General features: G+C 38.8%; 1 protein-coding gene across 1 annotated transcript in view; it reads right to left on the reverse strand.

Annotated features, from left to right (window-relative positions):
- Positions 1–473: 473 nt before the first annotated feature.
- CDH6 (cadherin 6) overlaps positions 474–22,488 on the reverse strand; it is a 103,410-nt gene continuing 81,395 nt past the window's right edge. The window contains exons 8-12 of the mRNA XM_058833195.1: positions 17,205–17,341; positions 12,686–12,807; positions 11,768–11,885; positions 11,429–11,680; positions 474–7,643 (exon numbers count right to left, since the gene is read on the reverse strand). Of these exons, the coding sequence (XP_058689178.1) occupies positions 7,153–7,643; positions 11,429–11,680; positions 11,768–11,885; positions 12,686–12,807; positions 17,205–17,341 (1,120 nt within the window). The 3' untranslated portion in view covers positions 474–7,152. The remainder of the gene's footprint in view (positions 7,644–11,428; positions 11,681–11,767; positions 11,886–12,685; positions 12,808–17,204; positions 17,342–22,488) is intronic.

The following is a 22,488-nucleotide window of genomic DNA, read 5'->3' on the forward strand; positions in this document are numbered from 1 at the left end:
AATCTCACATGATGAAAGACAAATAACTGAACAGTGCTATTATAAATTATGTGATCTTTATATGCTTAAATAAAGGCATTCTGCATGCTTTACCTTGACAAATCTTCTGCTGCCTTCCTGGCAAACCTTGGCTAGTCAAAATTAGGCTTGTGATCATAGACTAATATCCTCCTTGTAGTAAGCATCACTAAATGATGCCTTCTGGAATTACACCACTTTTGGGAGGCCTCAATGATCACAGAATAGTGATCCTGCTGCTTTTATAGCATGGTGCAAGCCAGATACTTAAGAATGGAATTTCAAAGACTGAGTCAATTTAGCCCTTTGTCTTAAAGTGATTGGAGAATCTTTTTAAAGGATTATATTTATGATAGTGTTGTAAATACATACCATAGTTTGAGAAAATTAGAAAAAAAACAAGTTAGAAAAAACAATTTATTAAGTAATATCATATAAATAACTTGTTACAAAAATCAATTTGCAAAAAGGCAAATTCACTCTGTCTGTGAGAAATTGTTGTTCAAATTGGTTTCTCATCAAATCCTTGAATTTCATTTCCCCCTGCCCCCCAACCCCAAAAAATGAAGCCAGTACAATGAACAGGAAATATAAGGGAGAGAGTGCACACTTTCCATCTGACAAAAACAAATTGCCCATCCACACTGCAGAAGAGATAATCATTCCAGCATGGGTCTCTTTGCAATACAGGGAAGTTCTAGGTGTAAACCTCTTGGATGAAAAAATTGTTACCCACAAATGGCCCTGCCTGCTGAGCAATGACCAGATCCATCCAATGCTGAGGCTCCCTTGGCACAACCAGGGAATGACATCATGAGAGACTGAGTGGCTGGAGCATGCCAGTGAGTAAATCTTCCCAGGTGGAGGCATAATTTTCAATTTATGCTTGGAAGTATTTTTAATTTAAAAAAAAAAAAAATCAATACCAAAAAGCATTTATTTTAGAGGGTTTAGAAAAAATCACAAATCGTAATAGGAGTTTGCCAGATTGATTTCGCTCAGTAACACAGTTAAGATGCACATAGCATTTATTATAAGGCCTTTCTTTTAAGGTTAATTTTTTCAAAGCAATGAAAGAGATCACAGAATTAAAACGGTACAGTGATTCTGAAGAGTTTTTTTTTTGTGTCAAAATCCAGAACCATTTTGTGTTTGCAGTGTTCCTTCTTTGTTGTGTTCACCTGAATGCTTAATAGTTCTATAAGTTTGTATCTTTAATAAATGCTAAAATAATAGATCATAGAAAACTAAAAGCTTATAGAAAGTGTCTCCAAGTATATTTACATAAATAGTGCAGTCTCATAGGAAAAGTCAGAAGCCCATGGGGATGGAAAGGATTTCTCTATATGCTGGACTTACGCCTTTTGTCAAATCGACTTTGTGGTAGGAGAAATTTAAACATAGCATCTCCTTTTAATTTTTTTCTTTCTTTTTCCTTTTAAAATTTATTTTTAAAGTAAGCAAAAGATACATGAAGAAAAAAGGTAAGGGCAGGTTCTGTAAAAACTGCTTTGAAATCCAGTAACTCTACACACAAGATGATAGCTTTGTGGTTTTTAAGTGCCATGGGCCTGCCTTGCGTGTGACTGACTACCTCCCCTCACCCCCCATGCAATTCACCTCCTGTTCTTCTTCCTGAAATGCTCAGCTCTCTGACACTCGTACTTCCTATAACCCCAGCCACAGCTTTTGGATACCTACCACTGAATTTTATGAACTGTTGAGAAAACTGTTTTAGTGGATGACAAACACAGGTCTGGGCTCAAAAGTGTAATATTGCAAAATGATGGGCAGGATCAAGATTGTTTCAGCTGGCTTAAATAAAACTGCTGAGGGCAGAGACTGGTATTAAAGCATTGTGATGAAGTTCTGTGTTTTTCTCTCTTTCTGGAGCAACGCATGACTCTGTAGACATTAAATATGCTTTTGTTCCTCTTTAAGTACAGAAACAATCTCTGGGAAAAGAACTCTTTCTAAAGACTGAAGTGAAAGCAGAAAATATTGTGGCTTTGACATTTATTGGACAAGGCTGCTGTTTCACAGGTGTATATGGGTTGGAAAAATCCTGCCTTTCACAGCTTATGACATAGTTCATACTCACTGGAAGTAGCATAATGACTGTTACTTTGTCAGCTCTCCTTGGGTGAGGAAGCTCAGACTGCAGAGTTAATTGAAATGCAAATAGGCAGGGGATAGCAGCATCCAGTTGGGACAGTGGTCTTCTGAAACACTTCAATACTTCTCATAGCCAAAGGAAACATGGAGCGACCTTTCTAAGAGATGGTGGCAGGTAGACCTTACGCAGTGGTGGTTGTAAAGAGTTACCTACTCAGAACCACTGTCAGAAATTCACCCTGCAGAAGACCATCAAGATAGTTCTGCTGCAGAAATTTAACACGTGCCTTTCTCTCCAAAAGAGCTACATGGAAATGGCCTGGATTAAAGTTGCTTGGCCTAAAAAAGATTTCTTTCTCCCTTTCCATGCAGATCTCCCTGTGGCATGTCAGTAAATCTGAAAGTGTTAGAAATCCACTCCTGGTTCTGCTCAGCATGGATAATTCTGGTTTTGAAAGTGTACATTGGTAGATACACATTTCGAAAGCCATTTCTCTCTGCTATACTTCTCTATGACTGTTCTGGTTTTTTGTGGTACTGCAGATGTTAATTTTCTTGGTTTTGTGGGATTTTTTTTTTGTTTTCTTAATAGAGAAATGGAAAACTATAACTTGTAATGTTACATTACAATGACTGCTACTTCCTAAACTGGATTATTTGAAGGTTGCCTCTTCCATTCACATTTAACAGTGAAGAAACACCTGTCCATAGAATGAAGTAAGACCAGAAAAATATATTTGTTTCTTAGGAAAAATTAGAAAATATTTCTGTTGGGACAGGTGACATGTTTTTCTACTGTGTGTCTTTTCCAGCACATTTTTAATGGAAATAACTGAAAAATACAGACAATTTGGTTTTCTCATGGTTAGACACAACTCCATCTATGTCAGGTTTGGGAACACATCTCAGTCCTGTGATACTGCTGGTAGAGCCTTGTGCAGAGCTCTCTGCAAGTCTCTGCCTCAGCTCTTGCAAGCGCTTGTCTGCACAGAGAGATGTCCTGAGATGTCCTGGCACAGCTGCACTGGAGGCACGGGCTGCTGTATCTCCCCACACTGGGGCTGCTGTGGAATAGAATTGGGTTTAACCTGAAGTAGTTCTGCAAACCAAAACATCCCAGTGAACACAAAAACAAAACAACTCCCTGTCAGTTTTCTGGGGTAAAGTGATTCTCTTGGGGGTTGAGGTGAAATAGTTACTGTATCCCATTTCAAGTGTAGAGATGGCATTGTTCTGCAGTAGCATGGCTGGCATAGACTCCCAGATCCCTGTTTCATGTTGACTCCACTGAATTCCTTGACATCTTTTAATATGTTTCCTGTTGTTAGGTCAGATGCTTTCCCAAATTAAAAATCAACTGCATTTTTATCTCTTTACCTGGCTTAGCTGAACCTCCTAGTAATATTTTTCTTCTGAAATAGGTGCGGTTGTAAGAAGAGGCTTAAAACAGCCTTGAAAGCAACTTCATAGCCCATAGTCCAACAATTGGTTATCTACAAATGACAATTGCAGCACTGTGAAAGCATTGTTATATACTCATTTCTATCATCTAGCACACCACCATGCAACAAAGTGCAAAGAAATACTACTGCAAAGGTTTGTATTCACTGCAATATGGCACTTTCAATATTTAGAATGCAGTACTAATTTTATAAATTGCACTTTGTGGTACTGCCAAACAAGAAGAAAAGAAAGAATTGAACTCTCCTTGCTGTATGTGAGATGCTAAATCTGCAATTTGTAGGAGAAAAAAAAATAGACCTTAAAACTTAGATGCATAAATAATAATTTGGATGCAAGTTTCCCTCAAATTTTCTTAGAAGAATGCATTTGCTATTCCGGCACCATATTTGTGGTGACATAACATAATTTTATATATATAATATATTTACATAGCAGGCACGAGTAGCCACTCTCTATTATTTACTGTGTCACTCAATGGACAAGATAAAACCAGCTTTGAATTAAAAGGAATAAAACCCCAAGCCAACTCAAAACTTGCGCTTGGACTGCTACTAACAATCACTAAATCAGACAAAATCACTGTACAAAGATAGGAAAATAGTTACAAGGAGTTCACTGATCCTCCTGTTTCATTATCCCACCCAAGAATTGACTAATGCAGGGTGGCCCAGCCCCTTCAGGCCACCAGCGCTCTCTGCATCCAAGTGCCACCACCTCCTTCTTCCCAGTGAGCTGGAGGTGGCTTGCAGGGCTGAGCAGCTGTGTGACTTCACAGCCACCCCTGCCCTCCCCTCCGCACACCAGCCAACAGACTGAAGCCTTAGAGGCCTTGAGGCCTAAGGAAGGGAGTGGACAGTTCACCGGCTCACTTTGGGCATCCAGCTGGATTCTGAGTTTGGGGCTATTTGCTGGAGGCAGCCACAGAGTGAAGAGTGAGAGGGATGTGTTAGGAAGCCACTGGAGAGAGCCCCTGGAGGGATGTGCTGGCCCCATTGACTGTGTGAGGGGAGCAGCCCGAAGTGAGGGACCTGTGGCAGCTGGTGCTGAGCATCTGCTGCTCCTCTGCATATCTGAAATCCAGATGGTCTCTCCCGTCTGCCAGAGCCAGCTTTTGGACAGATTGCTTCCTAGAAGTTTCAAGGCAGCCATGAAGAGCTAGGCATTTAGCTTCTTAAATTACTTGAGGGCTCTGAAGAGGACATAATAAGGCTCTAGCCATGCCATTGCGATAGGTACAACAGCTCAGCCCTCCACTAAGTGATGGAGTTGGGAACCACACTCTGTTGGACTTAAACACTCTGAGAGGCCTCCACCAGGGAGGCTGAGGAAACTCTGATCTTCTCTGCTCTGAAAGCATCCAATCTATAGTGCTGGGCATCTGCAAGCCATTAGCTGCTGTGCTCTACACCCACAGGTGTCCAGTGCTCCTCACTGTGAGCGAGTCTTCTCCTGCGCAGCTGGGGCCACAGCATGGCTGGTTCATCCTCTTCCCTTTGAGCTGGTCCACAAAACCTAAAATTCTGTCATTGTGGTTGTCAAAGTCTAATACTTGGGACCCTCACTGCTCTCTTTAACGCAGAAGGAGTAATGAATTCCAGGGATTAATTTTTAATTGCTTTTAGTTTTCTGTTTATTAACTTATTTACTAATCTCTTTTTATTTCTGAAGTAAATTGGAGCTGTTTAATTTTCAAAATGGTTCACTTAAAATTTGGGGGAGGATGAAAATAGAATCATTCCTTTAATTCTGGTATTAAATACTGTTTCATGAAATAAATGAGAATAGTCACACATGAGGTATTTTAAAGATAGTAATTCCTTCTTTCCTTGGCACAGTGCCATGGGCTGGTTCCCTACTTTGGAACACAGGGTGGTGTTTAACTCCTGGAATTGGATATGCCCCATGGCAGCCCCTTAGGGTTTTCTCCAGAGAGCCTCTCCTAGATGGCTGGATTTGAAGAGCAGCCACCACATGTTTGAAAAAACAACTGAAATACTGAGTGGTGTGCAAGCTATAAAGAAAACTGTTTTGGCCCAAGATTATGGCAACTTCTCCCACCCCACACCTGGACAAAAATTACTTAGCTTGGCAAAGCAGATAAACACACACAGAGAAACTTGTGGTTAAAATTCTACCTTTCGGTGATGTCTTTAACAACCCTTGCTGAGTGGTTTATTTTAAAAAAATGACTTATAATTATAAACCCCCTTTTCAGGCCACTGGAATGACTATTAATTCTCACTTATTTGTTCATTCAGGGCTTGAGTCTGGAAGAAAATAAAGGGAAACAACTACCCAAAAGCATGAAAAGTTATTTCCTCTGGCAGAATGCCAGTGTTTTCCACTTCTAAAGCATTTTCCAAATGTCTTAAATAGTTCTTGCAACGTCCTGATGAGGTAGGCATTATTTCCCCATTTTACAGATAGCAGAACTGGGCAGAGAGTCAGTCAGGAATCAACCCTGGACATCCAGAGAAGGTCAGGACAAAAAAAAGAACTTTCCTCCTCTGCAGTTGCTCCTTTTGCCCCAGAGGGTGGTAGTCACCTTGAGGTCACTCCTCCCCACCTGCACATGAGAACAGGCAGGAGTAGCTGAATATGAACATCCTGACTCCAATGTCCCCAGGACAGTGGCCATCATTGAACCGATGTGCAGGTGGAGGCTAACTGAGAAAGTGCAAACAGAAGCACAGTTATGATCTGCTCCTTCCACTGAGTTGTGACCTAATCTGGAGCTGGATTTGATGACTTTCCCTGTATCACAAAGTAAGCCTGGGTTAGAACGGGGAAACCATCTCAGAATTATATATTGGGGCTACTGACCACACACACGTGCACACACACACATCTCTCCAGCAATGCTAGGTCCAAAGAATATATACAGAGCAGTCAATGAGCTATATATATGTGTGTGTTAGTATGATTCAGTGCAATGGGGCAATGGTGAGTTCTAGAGAAACAGTCAGGTTTAAATGACCATTAAGCCTCTCTACCCTCCTCATGAGTAAAATGTGTGTTTGATGTTCTTTTCTCAGCTTACTCTACTTGTATAATAAACCTTCATTCCATCACCACTACTTTTGACTATAATACATAGGGTAAACTAGGGTACCTCATTACATTGGGATGTGCAATACACAATCGACAGAGCAGCCGTCTGAGCTGAATAGTCTGAATACAAGTAAAAAGCAAGTGAGCTTAAACAGTAATATACTCCAATTTACAATATAAGCAGAACAAGTTAAAATATTGCTCCCAATCTGATCCATTTTTTTTCCTCCACTACTGCTGTGCCTGTAAGATTGGCTTGGTAAACTGGATGCACTCAAAAAATAAGGATTTTGCCTCTTGGAAGCTCATAAAATGATACTAGAGAAAGTTTTCTGATGGCTAACCCACACAGACTGCAGTCATTAGACAATTCAAATGCGTAGAACAGAGAACCCTTTCAAACAGCTGTGGAGAAACAGAAAGAAATAGCCACTTCACATATCCTGATGCTGTTTCTGGGAATGAGGAAGAGAAAACAAAGAGAAAAAAAAAAAAGACAACATATTAAGAGTCTTTGTCACTGTCCATTGAGCCATACATATCTGCCAGCTTTTTAAACCGAGGTCCCCAGTCACTGAGGTAATCGTAGTCCTGATCTCCGTCTGTAGTCACCGACTCCAAGGAGCTGAGGGACTCGGCCACAGAACCATTACCTTCGTACGCGTAGGTTGCTAATGAGTCATACGGGGGTGCTGTTGGATCTGTATCATTTTCCTTTAACCTTTGGTTAATAAAATCTCTGACATCCGTGTTATCTCGTGCTGTTGCAGTCCGCCGCGGCATGAAAAGTGTTTCCGGCACAATGTCTCTGCGTAATTTATTATCATCTATGGCTTCGGGATTCCTCAGCGTGCCAATATCAAATGCCTGGGTGTCTTCCTCTCCACCACCTTCATCGTTATAACTGACAATGTTGTCTCTGATGTCTTCTTTGGAAATTATCAAAGGCTCTTTTTTCCGCTGCCGTCTCAGCGCTGCGAACAGCACCACAGTAACTGCAAACAAAAACAACAGCGAAAGGGAAAGAAGGTTAATCCCCAACTCCATTAAAGCCCATAAGAAATGCTGCACCTCTGCTTGAGTTTGAAGTTTGAGAGGATGTTCTGAAAAACTGAAAATGTGCACATCAGATTTTCAGGCTGCGCTTGCTCTGTCTGTGAGCTCCTTGGGAGATGAAATGGCATGCATGCACAGAAGAAAGGAGATGTCAAGCTTGCAGGAAGCCAAGCAGAGTGTCTTTTTGCCAGTAGGATCTTTGTTACCCAAAGCCATATACTAATTTTGTCACCTTGAGAACAGAACTAGTTTCATGAGAGCCAGGAAGGAAGAAACACTTTCTCCAGAATAAGTAACATTAGATGTTATTTATGTTGAACCCCTTGGGCATTATGCAACTTCTGCTATGGACAAGGATGGTATCTACTGAGCTTAGCAAAGCCAAATTTCAAGATAAGTAAATCTATCCTCCATTGGGAAAAAAGCTTGGAATATGGAGTGGAGTTTCAGCCAGCACAAAGTCTGAGTTTTGTTAGCGTCCCTGGAATGTTTTTACAATGTACATCACCTTGAAAAGTACACAAATTAAATAATGGACAGATGAGATATGATAAAGGTATTTTTTAATCTGACAAAAGCAGATTTCTAGAGCATCTTTTATGTCCTTAATTTTAAAGTGTGTGTTCGCATACACATATTTTTCATTTATTTGGAGGGAAGGAACTCCTTCCATGACCCTGATGCAAATTTTAGTATTTTTACTCAATAATGATTTTCAGTAGTGATGGAGAAGTGGACACAGAACGTGGAAAGGAATATGGTCAACACTTCTATAGAAGCTAGTTTCATATTTCTTAGCTGGATTCTACTTTAAGATGTAAATGGCTGAACATTGACAAATGAACAGCAGCAAGGAGCAGGGATGTATTTCTGCTGTCAGTGCTGCTTTGGTAGTCTGAGGTCTGCAATACCCAGCATTTCAGCTCTGCTGTGCAAACTCCAAGGAAGGACACATCATGCTGTCTTTACAGTTTTTTCATAGCAAAGCAAAGCAGAAATGCCGAAACTCATTGATGTGAGATGATAAGGTGCATCACAATGATGCTTCATGTCAGCTTTGCTTCTAAAATGGCGTGTGAGTCAAGCACAGTAACTGTTAAAGAATTTTTTTTCAGTCCTTTCCTCAGCTGTAACCTTTTAAGGTCAACATCAAGGACCAAGGGTGTCCCCAACCCAAAACTTTACTCCACTGAACATTATCACTCTTAGCTTCCTCTGACAGACAAATTCTGGTGGGTTTTTTAATTTTGGTCGGGGGGGCATGGTGTGGCATGGTGTGGTGTGGTTGCTTTTTTTTGTTGTTTTTGATTATTTGTTTTGGTTGGGTTTTTTTTTGTTTGTTTGTTTGTTTTTGTTGGTTGTTTTTTTTAATAATGAGTTCCCCTGCAGGATTGCTTACAGCAAAATACTGTCTGTAGGTATGCCTGAGCATCTTGTAGATTGACTATCAATATGAGCTGAAAGGAAATGGATCGTGAAGTTGAAGGATTAGGAGAGGTGGTTCAGACTGCACTGGGATCTCAGCCTAATGATAAGGATTTACTTATGGTGTCACAGAAGGGTCCTAGTTTGAGTGATGCGTCTTCGTGCTGCTGTGCAAAAATTAGACAGACACTATTTTCTTCCCCAACAGCAAAAAGCTGTGGCACTGTGTGTGGGATGATGGTGAAAGGTGTGTACGAAAGAAGAGAGATAGCTGGAGAACATTTTGGAGAACTTGAAAAACAATGTCAGTTTGGAATGGGCTTCTGGAACAGTGACTAGTAGAATGGCCTGAGAAAGCATAGATGTTGATGAAAGCATAAATGTTAGATTTTACATCAGAGTTGCTGAAGTATCTCATTACAAAAGCAGTGTTACACAGAACATGCAAGGATGACACTACGATAAATACATCACATGTTTGATACATGGATTTTACTGCTTTGTGCTGAACTTGCAGGAAAAAGACCCCATCATAAGCTACATGTTGAAGTACATCACCTTTATTTGCATGTCTGTGTTCAGCAGTATCTGAAACCTCCTGAGAAGATGCTAAACTTACTCAAACTGCATGTAAACCTAGTAATTTACAGGCACTCTTTGTTGCTGCTAAACTTTGAGTTGTGGTTCAGGTCTGCCCAGAGTATTGTTTTTCACTCAGTAGTGGTTGCACATTCAAACCCTGCAACCAACCTGAAAATAGAAAATTATATAGCTGAGTTAATTGAAAATCTGCTTATGGTGCATGGTGGCATGAGCAGTAATTGACATAAAGTGCTGCTTAGCACACAGAATCAATTATTTTCGATTGACATAAAACAGGAAATCGTTTAATGTCAGATTGATATTAATGAGCACAGTTGTACTAACGAGTGCAAGACTACCTGCAGCATTACATTACTTTTTCTGGTAAGGAACTTAATACAAAGTGAGTCAGCCCTTAGGGGCAATGATACCATGTTTTGAAAAATGAATTTAATGGTGAATTAAAGATCAGATTGTTATTGTGGGAATCTTTTCTGAAAATGGGATAGAGCTTATTTGAGCAAGCCAATATTGTTAGAGTCTGAGAACCACAACCTCATCTTCGACTCATTACTGGAGAGGGAGATTTTGTTAAAAGTAAAGATCAAGATGACTCTGCAGTGGTGATAAGCATGTCCAAGGAATATAGGAGTATGGTAAAAAGAAGCAGAATCATGAAGGAAGAATTTTCTCCCCTGCCTGACCCTACTGCTGTAAAATTGGTCTGACTCCCTTCTTTCCTCCCAACATCCTAATAATATCTCCCAGAGAACAGCCTGTGTTGCATTGCACAGTTATCCCCAGATGAACAGATACAGATAATGGTCGAGTGACCAACTATCTGTTTGCAGTACAGGAGGGGTGGAACCTGACAGTTATGTGAGAGATGTTGCAAACTGTCCTTATTTTTATATATCTAGAAGAAAGGTTGACCACCTGTAAGTGCTGTAGCCAGAGCTCTGCACATCCTCCACACTCAGGATCCAACCTCCTTCTAATCACAGGTGGCTGAAATGGAGGACCTGGAGCCTTTGAGAGAGTCCCTCAGTATCATTCAGCTCCCTTTTCCAACAGATAGAAAAGCACTGAGACTTGTTTCTCCTCAGTTAAGAAACAGGAAGTTAATTCTTCAAAACTAAGTTATCTGCCCTCTTTCTATGGTCAACAGAAAGGGACAGGCACCTGCAGAGGGTTATGAATAATGTGTCTGGTCCTCCTCAGATACCAATAAAGGACGGGATGGGACGGGACGGGATGGGACGGGACGGCACGGCAGGGCACGGCACGGCATGGCATGGCATGGCATGGCATGGCATCCATGGCACAGCATGGCATGGCATGGCATGGCATGGCATCCATGGCACGGCATGGCATCCATGGCACGGCATGGCATGGCATGGCATGGCATGGCATGGCATGGCATGGCATGGCATGGCATGGCATGGCATGGCATGGCATGGCATGTCTCTCTACTGGTGTCTCTTTCCATTGACCAGGGTGTGGAATCCAGCTGTCTCCTCTTCCTCATATATCACTAACTTTCAGATAACTAAGGTTAGATTGGTTGTGCCCTATACATCCCATCTGTAGCAGCCCTCAGAGGAGGAAATACAATAATATATGTACAGGATGAGACAATGATGTCCTAGTCTTGGAATAATAATTATAGCAATGCAAAATAACCATGAAAGGAACAAAATGTCCCTGAGCTACTTACCAAGTAATATAATGATGCAGAGAAGAATGGCAATAAGAGCCCCAGTGCTAAGACCAGTAGGATGAATCAAGGCTTCTGCATTACAGGACAGCATCTTTCCCCGATGGTCACAAGCACACACCCGAATAGTCACTGTTTCAGTGCTGCTCTGGATGGGGTAATCATTATCTGATATCACCACTGGCAAGAAGTAGGTACTTGTTTCATGCCGGTTATATCTGGTTTTTCGAGTGAAAATCCCTGCTGTGTTGTCTGGAAACACAAAGCATGCATTAAATCTTCATCTGAAGACTGAAAGCAAGTATAAGATAATAAAGAAAAGTCTTCCTAGAAATTCACCTCTGTTGTCCTGTAGTGTAAAGTTTGAGCTGCTGGCTGCCTCGGGAGCTAAGGAGAATGAAAACTGATGTCCATTGTAAGGGTCATCTTTATCAACAGCACTTAATGTTTGTATCAGCTGAAACAATAAGAACAAAATTATCTCCTAAGTCAGTGAACTTTATATTTATTTATGTACTCTAAAAAAACCTGTAAAAGCTATCTTTTGTGTCAATTTTTTTCTTCTGCTTCAAGGCAGATGATCTTGCTATGGTGAGCTTAAGAGAAGTCATCTGCATGCTGCTTATATATATACATGTTTAGGGTCACCATACTATTATATCCTATACCATTAGTGAGTGACATAATGAATTTGAAAGTTGGCAGGAAAATCATGTTGATTTCACCAAAAGGCTTGGGTTAGTGCCACTGCAGATGGCTAGGAAACCTTCACATGTGACAAGGAATAGAGATGAAAGGTGAAAGATAAAAGTCCAAGCTGAATTTATATTTGTCTATCCAAATCTCATGACACAGAAATTGTTTGGCTGAATCTTCCAAATAATCTGCAACTTTGAACTACTTTACAATAGGAGTGGTATCTAGCAGGTTGTAGCTGTATCACAGACAGGACTTGGAATTTTTACAGACGTGAAATTGTTTTTTACGGAGACAGTGGAGGTGCCTGAATAAAGCAAAGGATAAAAGAATGAAAATGAATCAGGGGTAACAAGGTGCAGTACAGAAAATAACATTCAAAAACATACCATCATGACAGCTGGAAGAATACTGAGTGAAATCAGATACTGTGCAGCCACTGTTTAATTTTGCAATTAAGTTTGATGCAGTGCAAAGTATACCACTTGATGAGGTAATGCAAGAGTAGTAGCAAAACTCATTTAATTTGGAATATTTTCTTAGTACGAGCAGACAACACACCTGTTCTGCCTTTGCGTTTTCGCAGACGAAGGTCTCGTAAAGCATGGCAAACTCCGGAGCATTGTCATTTACATCCAAAACCTTAATGAACACTGGGACACGGCTGCTTTGTTTTGGGTTGTCTGAAATGACAAAACCAGAATGGAGATTTTATTTAACCCAGTTACTGACTCAGTGCAGTGGAAGAAAAGGACAGACTTGGAGGCTCATTGTCTTAATTTTTTCTCACTCAGAGCACTTCACTTACTTTCTGTTGCTTTCTGGTGAGTGTATTATGGTATGAACATAGTTTCATTACTCTAATTCTGTGTAAACTATAGAGTTAAGATGGAGTGGGAGTCCAGGATTTACAAATTCCTTTGATCATTCCAAGTGTGATTATGAATGTATGTGTGATATATGTAAATATAATAATTGGAACTAAATTAAATCTATTTATTAGCCTGACTGATACTCTTTGGTGGCAGTGAAGTATCTAGAACATATTCTCTTCCTTTGCTCTCTAACAGCAAGAGTCATGAGGACGAGATTGAGTGGGTTTTTTCTTCTCCACTTGTTAAATATAATACTCTGTGCCCTACAAATCTCGTGGCATAGTTCCTTAAGCTACCATAATTATCATTGTTTTATAGAAATAGTAACTGCAGCTGTGATCACAGATGCTTGATCACATCCTGTTGTGAAATGTTTTGTCTGATGTTCTAGAGTAAATACCAGAGAAGTGTACCAGCTGAAAAACATAAGCACCTGTGGATCCCCCTATGTAAACAATCTTTTTTTTTCCCCTATAAGAACCACATAGTGCCAAGAGATTGAAATTGACAAAGATATTCCTGAACATAGAATATTAATGAAAATACTGTCATCTTTCTGGATAAAAATAAAAACATCTGGAAGTGCATCATACCATATAGACCATTCCTTTTCCTGATGAGAGGGGGGCAGACTACAGTCAAAACCATACACAGAATAAGGAAGAAAAGCAGTGGCAGTAACCTTACCTAGAACCATGTGTGGTGAAATAGGCAAGATTCTGAGGCAAAAGGTCACACAATAACAACTACTGACTCCTAAAATGTACAAGATCTGGTCCCAAAGGAATTTGTTGTCACTAATTGAAAGAAACCCTAGAGACTCTGCCATTGATCTGTCTCCTTGTGCTCCACACCACACAATATCCACCTAGTAGTATGTGGGTATGGGAATGTGAGAGAGAGAAATCTGAGGGAGAGTGTGATTGAGATAAGGTTCATTTAAAACAAATACCTTACACTCTCCTACATGAGGGCTCAAACTGAATTTTCCCATGTTGATTTCCTACCCATGTTAATATATTTTATCAATGCATTTTAGCCTATAATTAAAGTGAAAAAATAGTGCAATAAAATATAGCAGATCTAAGACTCTATATTCTTCTACAAGCATTCATTATAGTAGCTTGTTGACTTTAATAAAAGTCCTATTAATGTGTTTACCATCGTTTTATAAATGTGAAAATGCCTTCTCCAAAATTGGCACTGCTTATTTGTATTACAGAGCTCAGTCATTTGGACAAAATATTGTGCTTTAAGGCTCCACAGTCCCATTGAAGTTAATATGATTCCATTAAGCACAAACCTCTTTCTAATATCAGCCACTGGGCTAAATTCATTCGATATATAAAATAACAGTTTATGTATAATATGGACTAGGCTGAATTCTTTGCTAAAATACATCAATAAAAGAGTTGAATTTTTATAACAGGCAGAAATCAAAGGCATTCATTTGAAGTCACAGAACTATTGGCAAGACTATTTTGTAGGGCATACTTTTCTAACAAATACATTCAAATATATTGGCAAACATGTTTCTTCTGCTCTGAAGAAGGAGAATTGCTTTATTTCCTGCTTTTTCAACCTAAACCTACATATTTGCATTTTACTTCTAGGTGCTTAAGGTTCTCACAATTTAAAATCATACTGTAATAAAGAGAAGCTTCGTATAAATTCTCGGCTCTATGAACATATGCCTCTTTTCTGATTTAATGGAAATTAATATCTTTTTTTTTTTTGATATTTTGTGTCATCATCTTTCAAATTATTTGTGCAAATATTCCATGTAGGTTCATTTGTTTGTGTTATCCTTTAATTACTGCTGGGCTTCATTTCTATAGACTCAACAAACCGCTTAAATCTATTTCTCCGTATAGGGATATGTTTTCTGCCGAGCCAGCAACAAAACTGTTAAAGTGGTGGCTTTCTTCAGAATACAGCCTCAAAGTCCTGCCAGTGTTTGACTTACCCATAAGTGTTAAGTAACAAATATTTAAAAACACTCTGGGCATTGTCTTTGGTAAATCAGCTGTAATTCTGCAGCTGTGACTCACTAGACCTGTGTCCCGCGTTTTAATGCCAGTTTGCTGTCTGACTGTGGCAGATGTACTGACCCGGTGTTTCACCAACTATTTATGTGCAGCAGTCACAGCGTGATTGATTCTCTGGGCTGCTGAGCAATTGCAGCTCATACTGGTGAAAAAGGAGAACATTTAGAACTGGAGCAATCTACACTTACTGACAATTCTAGACAAAGGCAAAACAACTTGTGTATTTATTTTTTTTTTAACTGTAAAACAAAATCAAAAGCAGACATTACTGAAAGGTGTTTCTCTTTATGACTTTATAATTATTTTTTTCCTATATCAAAGAGAGCACACACCTATTTGAAGGTGCATCCTGCCTGTAAACTGATTGGATATTTTTTTTTAGATCACTTCAATTAAATATACTTGGAGCTTGATGAGATAATGTTACTGAGAATAATAAGTGATTCTATGGAATTTAGTGGAATGGGACTTTAAGTAGCCTTGCTAGAAATTTCTGGGATTGCCAGGAACAATAAGTAGTGGTACTTTCCAGTCTAGTCTCTTGAGCCTAAAATTAGTGAAGTGTCCTGGATCAGAAAAGTACATTTCAACCAAAAAAAAATTGCCTTTGGAAGACGTCTACCTTTGTTATTCCAAATTTGGTCTAGGCTTAGTAAAGCACACCCTGGGAAGCAGTTTGTTGCACCTTGAAAGGATTCAGACTTAAGAGGAATGGTAATTAAGATGGAAGCCTGCTTCAGACACAAAGGTTAAGTTGAGAGGGTTTGGCGCAGTAGAAGGTCTGTGCTTAAGGGAGGAAGCAAGAAACCAAATGAATACTTCCTGCTAAGCTGTTTTTCAGATAGTTTAATATACTGCATGTTATTTCAGCCCAGCTGGGGTGAATGCAAGTGTTCTTGCTATTGTCTGTGCTAAACGTTCTTGCTATTCTTTCCTTTTTAGGCTTTTATTTTTCCCTTCTGCTCTACCCAGGAGCTGCCTATAGTGAACAATTTTTGACCCTAGAACCCGCCTTCAAGAACTTAATAGAAACACAGCCACGTGACTAATGTTCAGTGTTTGGTGTGCTGAAATCAAATACCTAGCATTAAAAGGTGCAAACTTTCATGAGAGGGAGAAAACTATTAATGTCTTGTCATTCCTATAGGCTCATACCCACTACTCCTTCATACAATCCCATTTGATTGCCTCAGTAGTGTTGTTTTACATTTTTTCAGGTTTTCAGTTTTAAAGAAGACTTACACAATAAAGAAAGTTGAGTCAAGTAATCCTGAGCTTTTAACACTCTTCTCACTGTTAGGAAGGTAATCGAGCCATATACACATACAAAAAAAGAAAGTAGAGCTTACATTATCTCAGAAAAATCAAAAGCTTTTTAACCTCTGAGTTGCAGAGAGAAATTTTGACAGTCACAGAACTGGTGTTTATATTAAACTTACCTACCATTCCACCATAAACATAGGCACTGTGACTCTGCAAAAGCAAATAGAATTGCATTCCCTGATATTCCGGCATGTGATGTACTTATAGATAATGCATTAAAACAAAGCAAATTGTTTATTAATGTCATCTCGAACACGTCCTTATCTTAGATCCCTGGCATTTAGACTTCTAAAATCAGCATGTTTAGTATTATCACAAGATTACTACTTCAGCACAATCCTAAACTAAGTGACAGACTGATTTGTAGCTGCAGCTTGTAATTTCAAAGGATGCACACAAAGTGAAAAATGGAGATGCATAAAACTGACTAATATCTGGGCACCCAGCTCAGCCCAGCCACTTTAGCCTTATTTGAAAACATCCAGTCTGAATGAGACTGAATTCAGCCAAGGAATGCAGTTTGGCTTTAAACCATCTGTTTTGCTACATGCCAGTTTCAGAATTCAACAACCATGTTCAAAATTTAAAGTGGCTATAACTGATCAGAGAACACAGAACTGTCACCTTTTCTCCCTGCTAAGTTACCTCTTCATGAACTGTGTCCCTAATAAACACAAAACTGCAGATGACCTCTTGCAGAGTTACTGCTTCTTCATTAGTATTGAGTGGGCTATCCATAAACCTGACATGTGCCCAGCTGTGCTTTCCACACACTCAGCTAGAAGGCTAAATTCATTACATCAGGGACAGGAGTCGTATTTAGGTTTAACTTACTGATCTCTGCTGCTATTACTGTAATGTTGTGCCACAGCAGTGTTTCCCGGTCAAGGGGTTTTGAAGTGAATATCGAACCATTTCCTGAATTGATGTTGAATACTCTGTCCATATCAGTGTGACGATCTACAGAGTACCTGCAAATACAGAGACAGGAGTTAGAGGAATGCTTTCCTTTTAATTTCTATGTTCTAAAACCATTTTCTAAGACTAGACATCAAACAGCTAGTAAATGGGGTTTCCTTTTGTTTTCAGCATAGGCTTCAGAGTCTTTATGTATTCACACAAAGAGCTAGTTCTGAGCTACTGGATAATGACACATTGGAGGTTTGATTTAGAAGGTGGAGTATTGTCACTGAATAAATGAATTGCTGCGGAATTTACATACCTCTGAGAATCATCAAAGCTTTGTTTTTAGTGAAAAATGTGAAGTCTGTGTCCTGAAAGATATGAAGTTTATTTTAAGGCTGAGTTGGCTATTCCTTTATAAAACCCTCTTTCTGTGTTTTGATATCAACTGTTCCAAATCATTTCTGATACAAAATTTAACAGCTGGGGTGCATTTGTACATTTCACTTCCCAGCACTTAAAAAGGTTGCCCGCCCAAACCAAGTCAGCACGGAACAGTGATTCATTATTCCACATACCACACAAAGGTTTGTTGTAACTCATTAAGACTAACATTCTCAGCCCTGCTTGATGGCATCTATATGTGAAAATGCATGCTAACGAGCTCTGGATGAGCTCGGAGTCTAAATACAGATTCAAATTTTAAATATGATCTTTTGCTTTTTCAGCTGAACTAAATCCAAGTTTAAAAGTAGAACTCTCCAATTCCCGGGAGAGAGTGCTACCACCTTGATCCAAATGCTGTGACTTGGTTTCATCTCTCCTGAAGGGAAAAATCTTGCATAAATTATGGAGGTTTTTGACAGAAGTATGTCTCTGATGTTGCCAAAGCAAGAATGCAATTGCATTATTCTGCTCTTGTTTCAAGCCCAACTGTGTGCTCATGTACAATGCAGGACAGATCCTTAGGAAGCCCAGCGTGCTCCCTTGGCCTCCTTGCAGGCCACGTCGATGGAGACAAGGCAGCTGCTGCTGTCCCTTGTGTCCAGACAAGGGTAAAGGTAACAGCTGAACTGGTGAGCAGTCAGATGAAAACTGGGCCGGGGGAATGACTGGCAGAGTTTACCGCCACCACAGAATTCAGGGGAATGCAGAGGCTGAAGAAAAATTTCTCTCCCTTGCTCTGTCCTAGAAGCAGCTGCAAGACACATTGTCTATTCTGCACAGATTTCCTAGTGCCTGTGCAGTGTCTCCTAAATTCTGAGAAAGACCTTGCATGAAAGAAGGAATAGAAGAAACTAGCTGAAATGTGGTTCTGCCAAAATTTTAAAATGAAATTTCTAATTTTCTTGTAACTGGATTTCTTTTCCTTCTTTGAAAAAAAAAAAAAACAAACCCAAAAAACCAAAAGTGAAATATAATGCCTACAGCAAGTTAGACTTATTAGGTCTTATTCTAAAATAAGAATTTAAGTTTAGCTTACCTTTCTAAACAAAACAATATCAAGTACTAATCATTTGCACTAAATTGTTTTTCTTTTTCCATGGTAAATTCCTAGGGAAGCACCCAAATGACATTCAAAGGTACTAGCACAAAAAGCTGACACATTTTAGTAGGACCTGCACTCTTTGCACATGGGCACACTTTGCTAATTCTTCAGGAGTTCAGAATTGTTTTTCATTCACTGCTGTCACTTCACTGACAACCCTGCAATTTTGGTTGCAGGAAGTCAGCTGTGGTGTCACCAACTTGGTTCCTTTATGCAGCACTGTGACGTTAACATCGGCTTGAAAAGTGCTGCTTTTGTCCAAATCTAAACAGCACGTGTGAAATTGTTGACTTGGCTGAAATGCTTAATGGGAATTAGTTTATACAAACTGGTCTAATGCTTGTATTTTGACAAAGTAAGTATTTGATATGGTAAACATTTCATTTTAACTTTCATTCATCGTGCTTTTATATGATACTATGTTGGTATCTTGTGAATTCGATTATTTTCAGATATTCAGTAGCTCATTTCCACACCTTTCAGCTGAAATACTTTGGTATTTCCATTCTGCAGTTAAATCTAGATTCTGAATTATTCTTTGAAATGAAATATCAGGATTTTCCATAGATTAGCTATTCCAGCTAACTGTAATACTAGGTTTCAGAGTCTTATTCAGCAAGACATTTAAATAAGCAACTAGCTTTAGGCAAGAGCTGTCTGTTCATCGAGGGCTTTTTCTTCAGCTTTACTTCCACTCCAGCTTCATATTTTGAATGGACTTAAAATATCTTACTGTCTTAGCACATTTTAATGCCTTGGTGTATTGCAATCACTATCTTTGTAAGATTTCTCAAATTCAATCTGGTACAGTATCTGGAAGAAAAAAAAAAAAAAAAGTTCTGGACTTTTTCTAAGATTACCAGGGCTGTAACATTGAGAGCTTCTTCTTCAAGATATTAAAGATTTTAAAGTACAAGTATTTGTAAAGCTATATGTATATTCAGTCATTTGTAAAGTGGAAACTCAAACTCATAAAAATAAAACCAGCAGAGACAGTTTCTTAATGGAATGTTAATTTTATTTCTTCATATCCCAAAGAAAATACATACAAGGTCAGTGCATTTAAAGTATATTCCAATTATACCATTAAATCTGGTCTAGAAGGATGATTTTAATAAGCTAGACTGTCACTTCTGTTTCTCAGTTTGCATAATCCAGTCTCTTTTGATCAAGGATTTTTAATTATGTTGAATTGGTGCTGATTTTGACTTTTGGATCACAACCTAGTAAGAATTAAGTCGACAACATCAAACTAATTTTAACATTTATTTAATGAAATTATGGGTGGGTATTTGTCAGACTTCAGGACTTCATCTCTTTTAAGCTTTGAGGAATTGACAAGCTATGAATTTAAAAAGTATCAATGTAAACTCCAGTCTCTCCTTGTACATAACAGGAAGAAGGGAAGGGTAAAAAAGAGAATCTAACACATGCAAATATGTTGTCAGTAAAATACACAAACAAAATTTAGCCTTACATTTGTTTGCAGATCATTTTCATCTGGGGTACTTTTGTAAATCAAATCACAGCATGAAGACAGTTCCAGTGACTGATGAACTTCATTATGCCTCTGAGGAGTTACTATAGCAAAAAAACTCAGCTAGCAATTTAAAAAGATCTGATGTACAATACAGCAGTGCCATTTTCATTTTTGTTTTTTTATCAGTATGCAGAGGTTCATATTATTTCTGTGTAGATCAAACACAAGTAGAATGCAAAACTTTTTTTTATAATACCTCTGGACTGTAAAGTGCTATTTGGGAGCATCTTAATGTTACTTCACTTGGACACATATTCAAATATAGCCAAACAGGTACTGGCATATTTTTGTATTTTCTCAATGTCATATCAGAGAAAAATTTACCTATAAGACTTAGACTGATGCAATTTAGCTCTACCAATACACAGGTCACAAATGGTTATGCAGCCTTACAACCAGGGCAGATATCTGCCTCATGTTTTGCTATCGCTTCATTGTCTTCTGATGCTCAGCAGCTTGCTGTCTAATGTAACCACAAGTCAGGAAGATTTGTGGGTCAGGAAGGGATGTGCGTGTGAATTTTTCATAATGCATTTTCATAATGATATTGTGAAGGTTTCCTTTAATGGAAGATCAAAGGGGCTTTCATCTAACAGAGTTAGGGCTCAGTTTGTTTAAGAAGAGAAATCTTCACTCGGGTAGAGGAGAAAATGGAAGGTTTTCATTGTAATATCAAGTGTCTAAAGATTTTATTTTTAACTGCCAAGAAAAATTGACAAGCAAGTGACAAGTCATATATATACAGTCTAATTGCATCTTCCCCGAAGCTCAGAGTGAAAATCGGATTTAGCATCTCTATTGCATGATAGAAAAAAAAAAATTACCCTGTCAAAAAGATGCAGACTCAACCCATGCCCCTAAATTCTAGCAGATACCCAAGATATTAGCACCATAAAATTACATTTATTGCAAGTTAACATCTCTCAGGCTACTGCTCTCTGCTGATTCCCTTTCTCTTTTACTGTTTTTCATGATTTTTCTTTCTATGTTTATTTCTATTACTTTAAATACTTTATTCTTAAATCTCTTTCTAATTTTTATTTTTCTTCTCTGTTGCGTGCTGTTAAGGTAAGAAGAAAACAAGTTTTCTGCTGCACTGCATCAGTTTTGACACTTCTACTAAATTTTGCTCAATAACTACCTGATACTAAAATATGCGAAGTACTTATATGGTATTAAAGAACTGCCCTTTGAAAGTTAGATACATTTTAGCACACACATTCAATTAATAGCAAAGAGCTGGTAGGCAGTACTCAACAATGAACAGCATAGTCCCTATCCACTGTAAATCACTTATAATTAGGAGCTGGTGCTGGTGTGAAATGCAAATGGTTGTAGTTATCACCACAGGGAAGGAGGGAAGCACTCCCCTTACTCCCCAGTATCATTACATATAAAAAAGCAGGTTCCTATGAAGATTGCAAGGGGCCTGGGTGTCACCCCAACCAATTTTTCATCTTCATGCTAGCATGCCCATGCCCATGAAAATGTGCTAGAAGAGATGTTCATTCTGTCCTGGGTCTTCACCAAAGTCAGCAAAGCATTATGCTGCTCTTTAAGTGACTAAGTGCTGACCCAGAATGACAGAGAATTGCTGCATGTCATGATACAAATTTAAGAAAACTTTAATTAAAGTTAGAAGGCTTAGTCTTGAACAAGAATTCATGTGTAGGGCATGCTATGCACAGTGAAGATAGTTTCTGCTAGAAACATTTTAGATTAGGCTTGTTCATCTAGGAAATTAAAATTATAATATTTACTGCTCTCACAAGATGAGCTAAGAGCTTAAAACTTCCTCATTACTGTAAGAAATCTTGATGAAAGATAATTGTTTGCAGAAGTGTAAAGTATTGATGAACTAGATTTTTATTAAACCTGCACTGTTCTACTTGATCAAAAGCTACTATTGAGTTTCCAAGGTGCCCAACTCAGAAACCTGCTGAAAATTGACCTGGATTTAATAGTTCTGCATTTTTCAATTCCTCCTCTTGCTGCCTTGTCACTAGCAATGAACTTTAATTAAAGAACACAACTATTTAAAAGTTCTTTAATACTCTATCCAGTATGACTTAAGTACTCCAGTATGCATTGAAACCATACACAATTTACAAAAAAAGAAGACTTAG

Source organism: Poecile atricapillus, chromosome 2 (assembly GCF_030490865.1).
Source record: "Poecile atricapillus isolate bPoeAtr1 chromosome 2, bPoeAtr1.hap1, whole genome shotgun sequence".
Lineage (NCBI taxonomy): Eukaryota > Metazoa > Chordata > Aves > Passeriformes > Paridae > Poecile > Poecile atricapillus.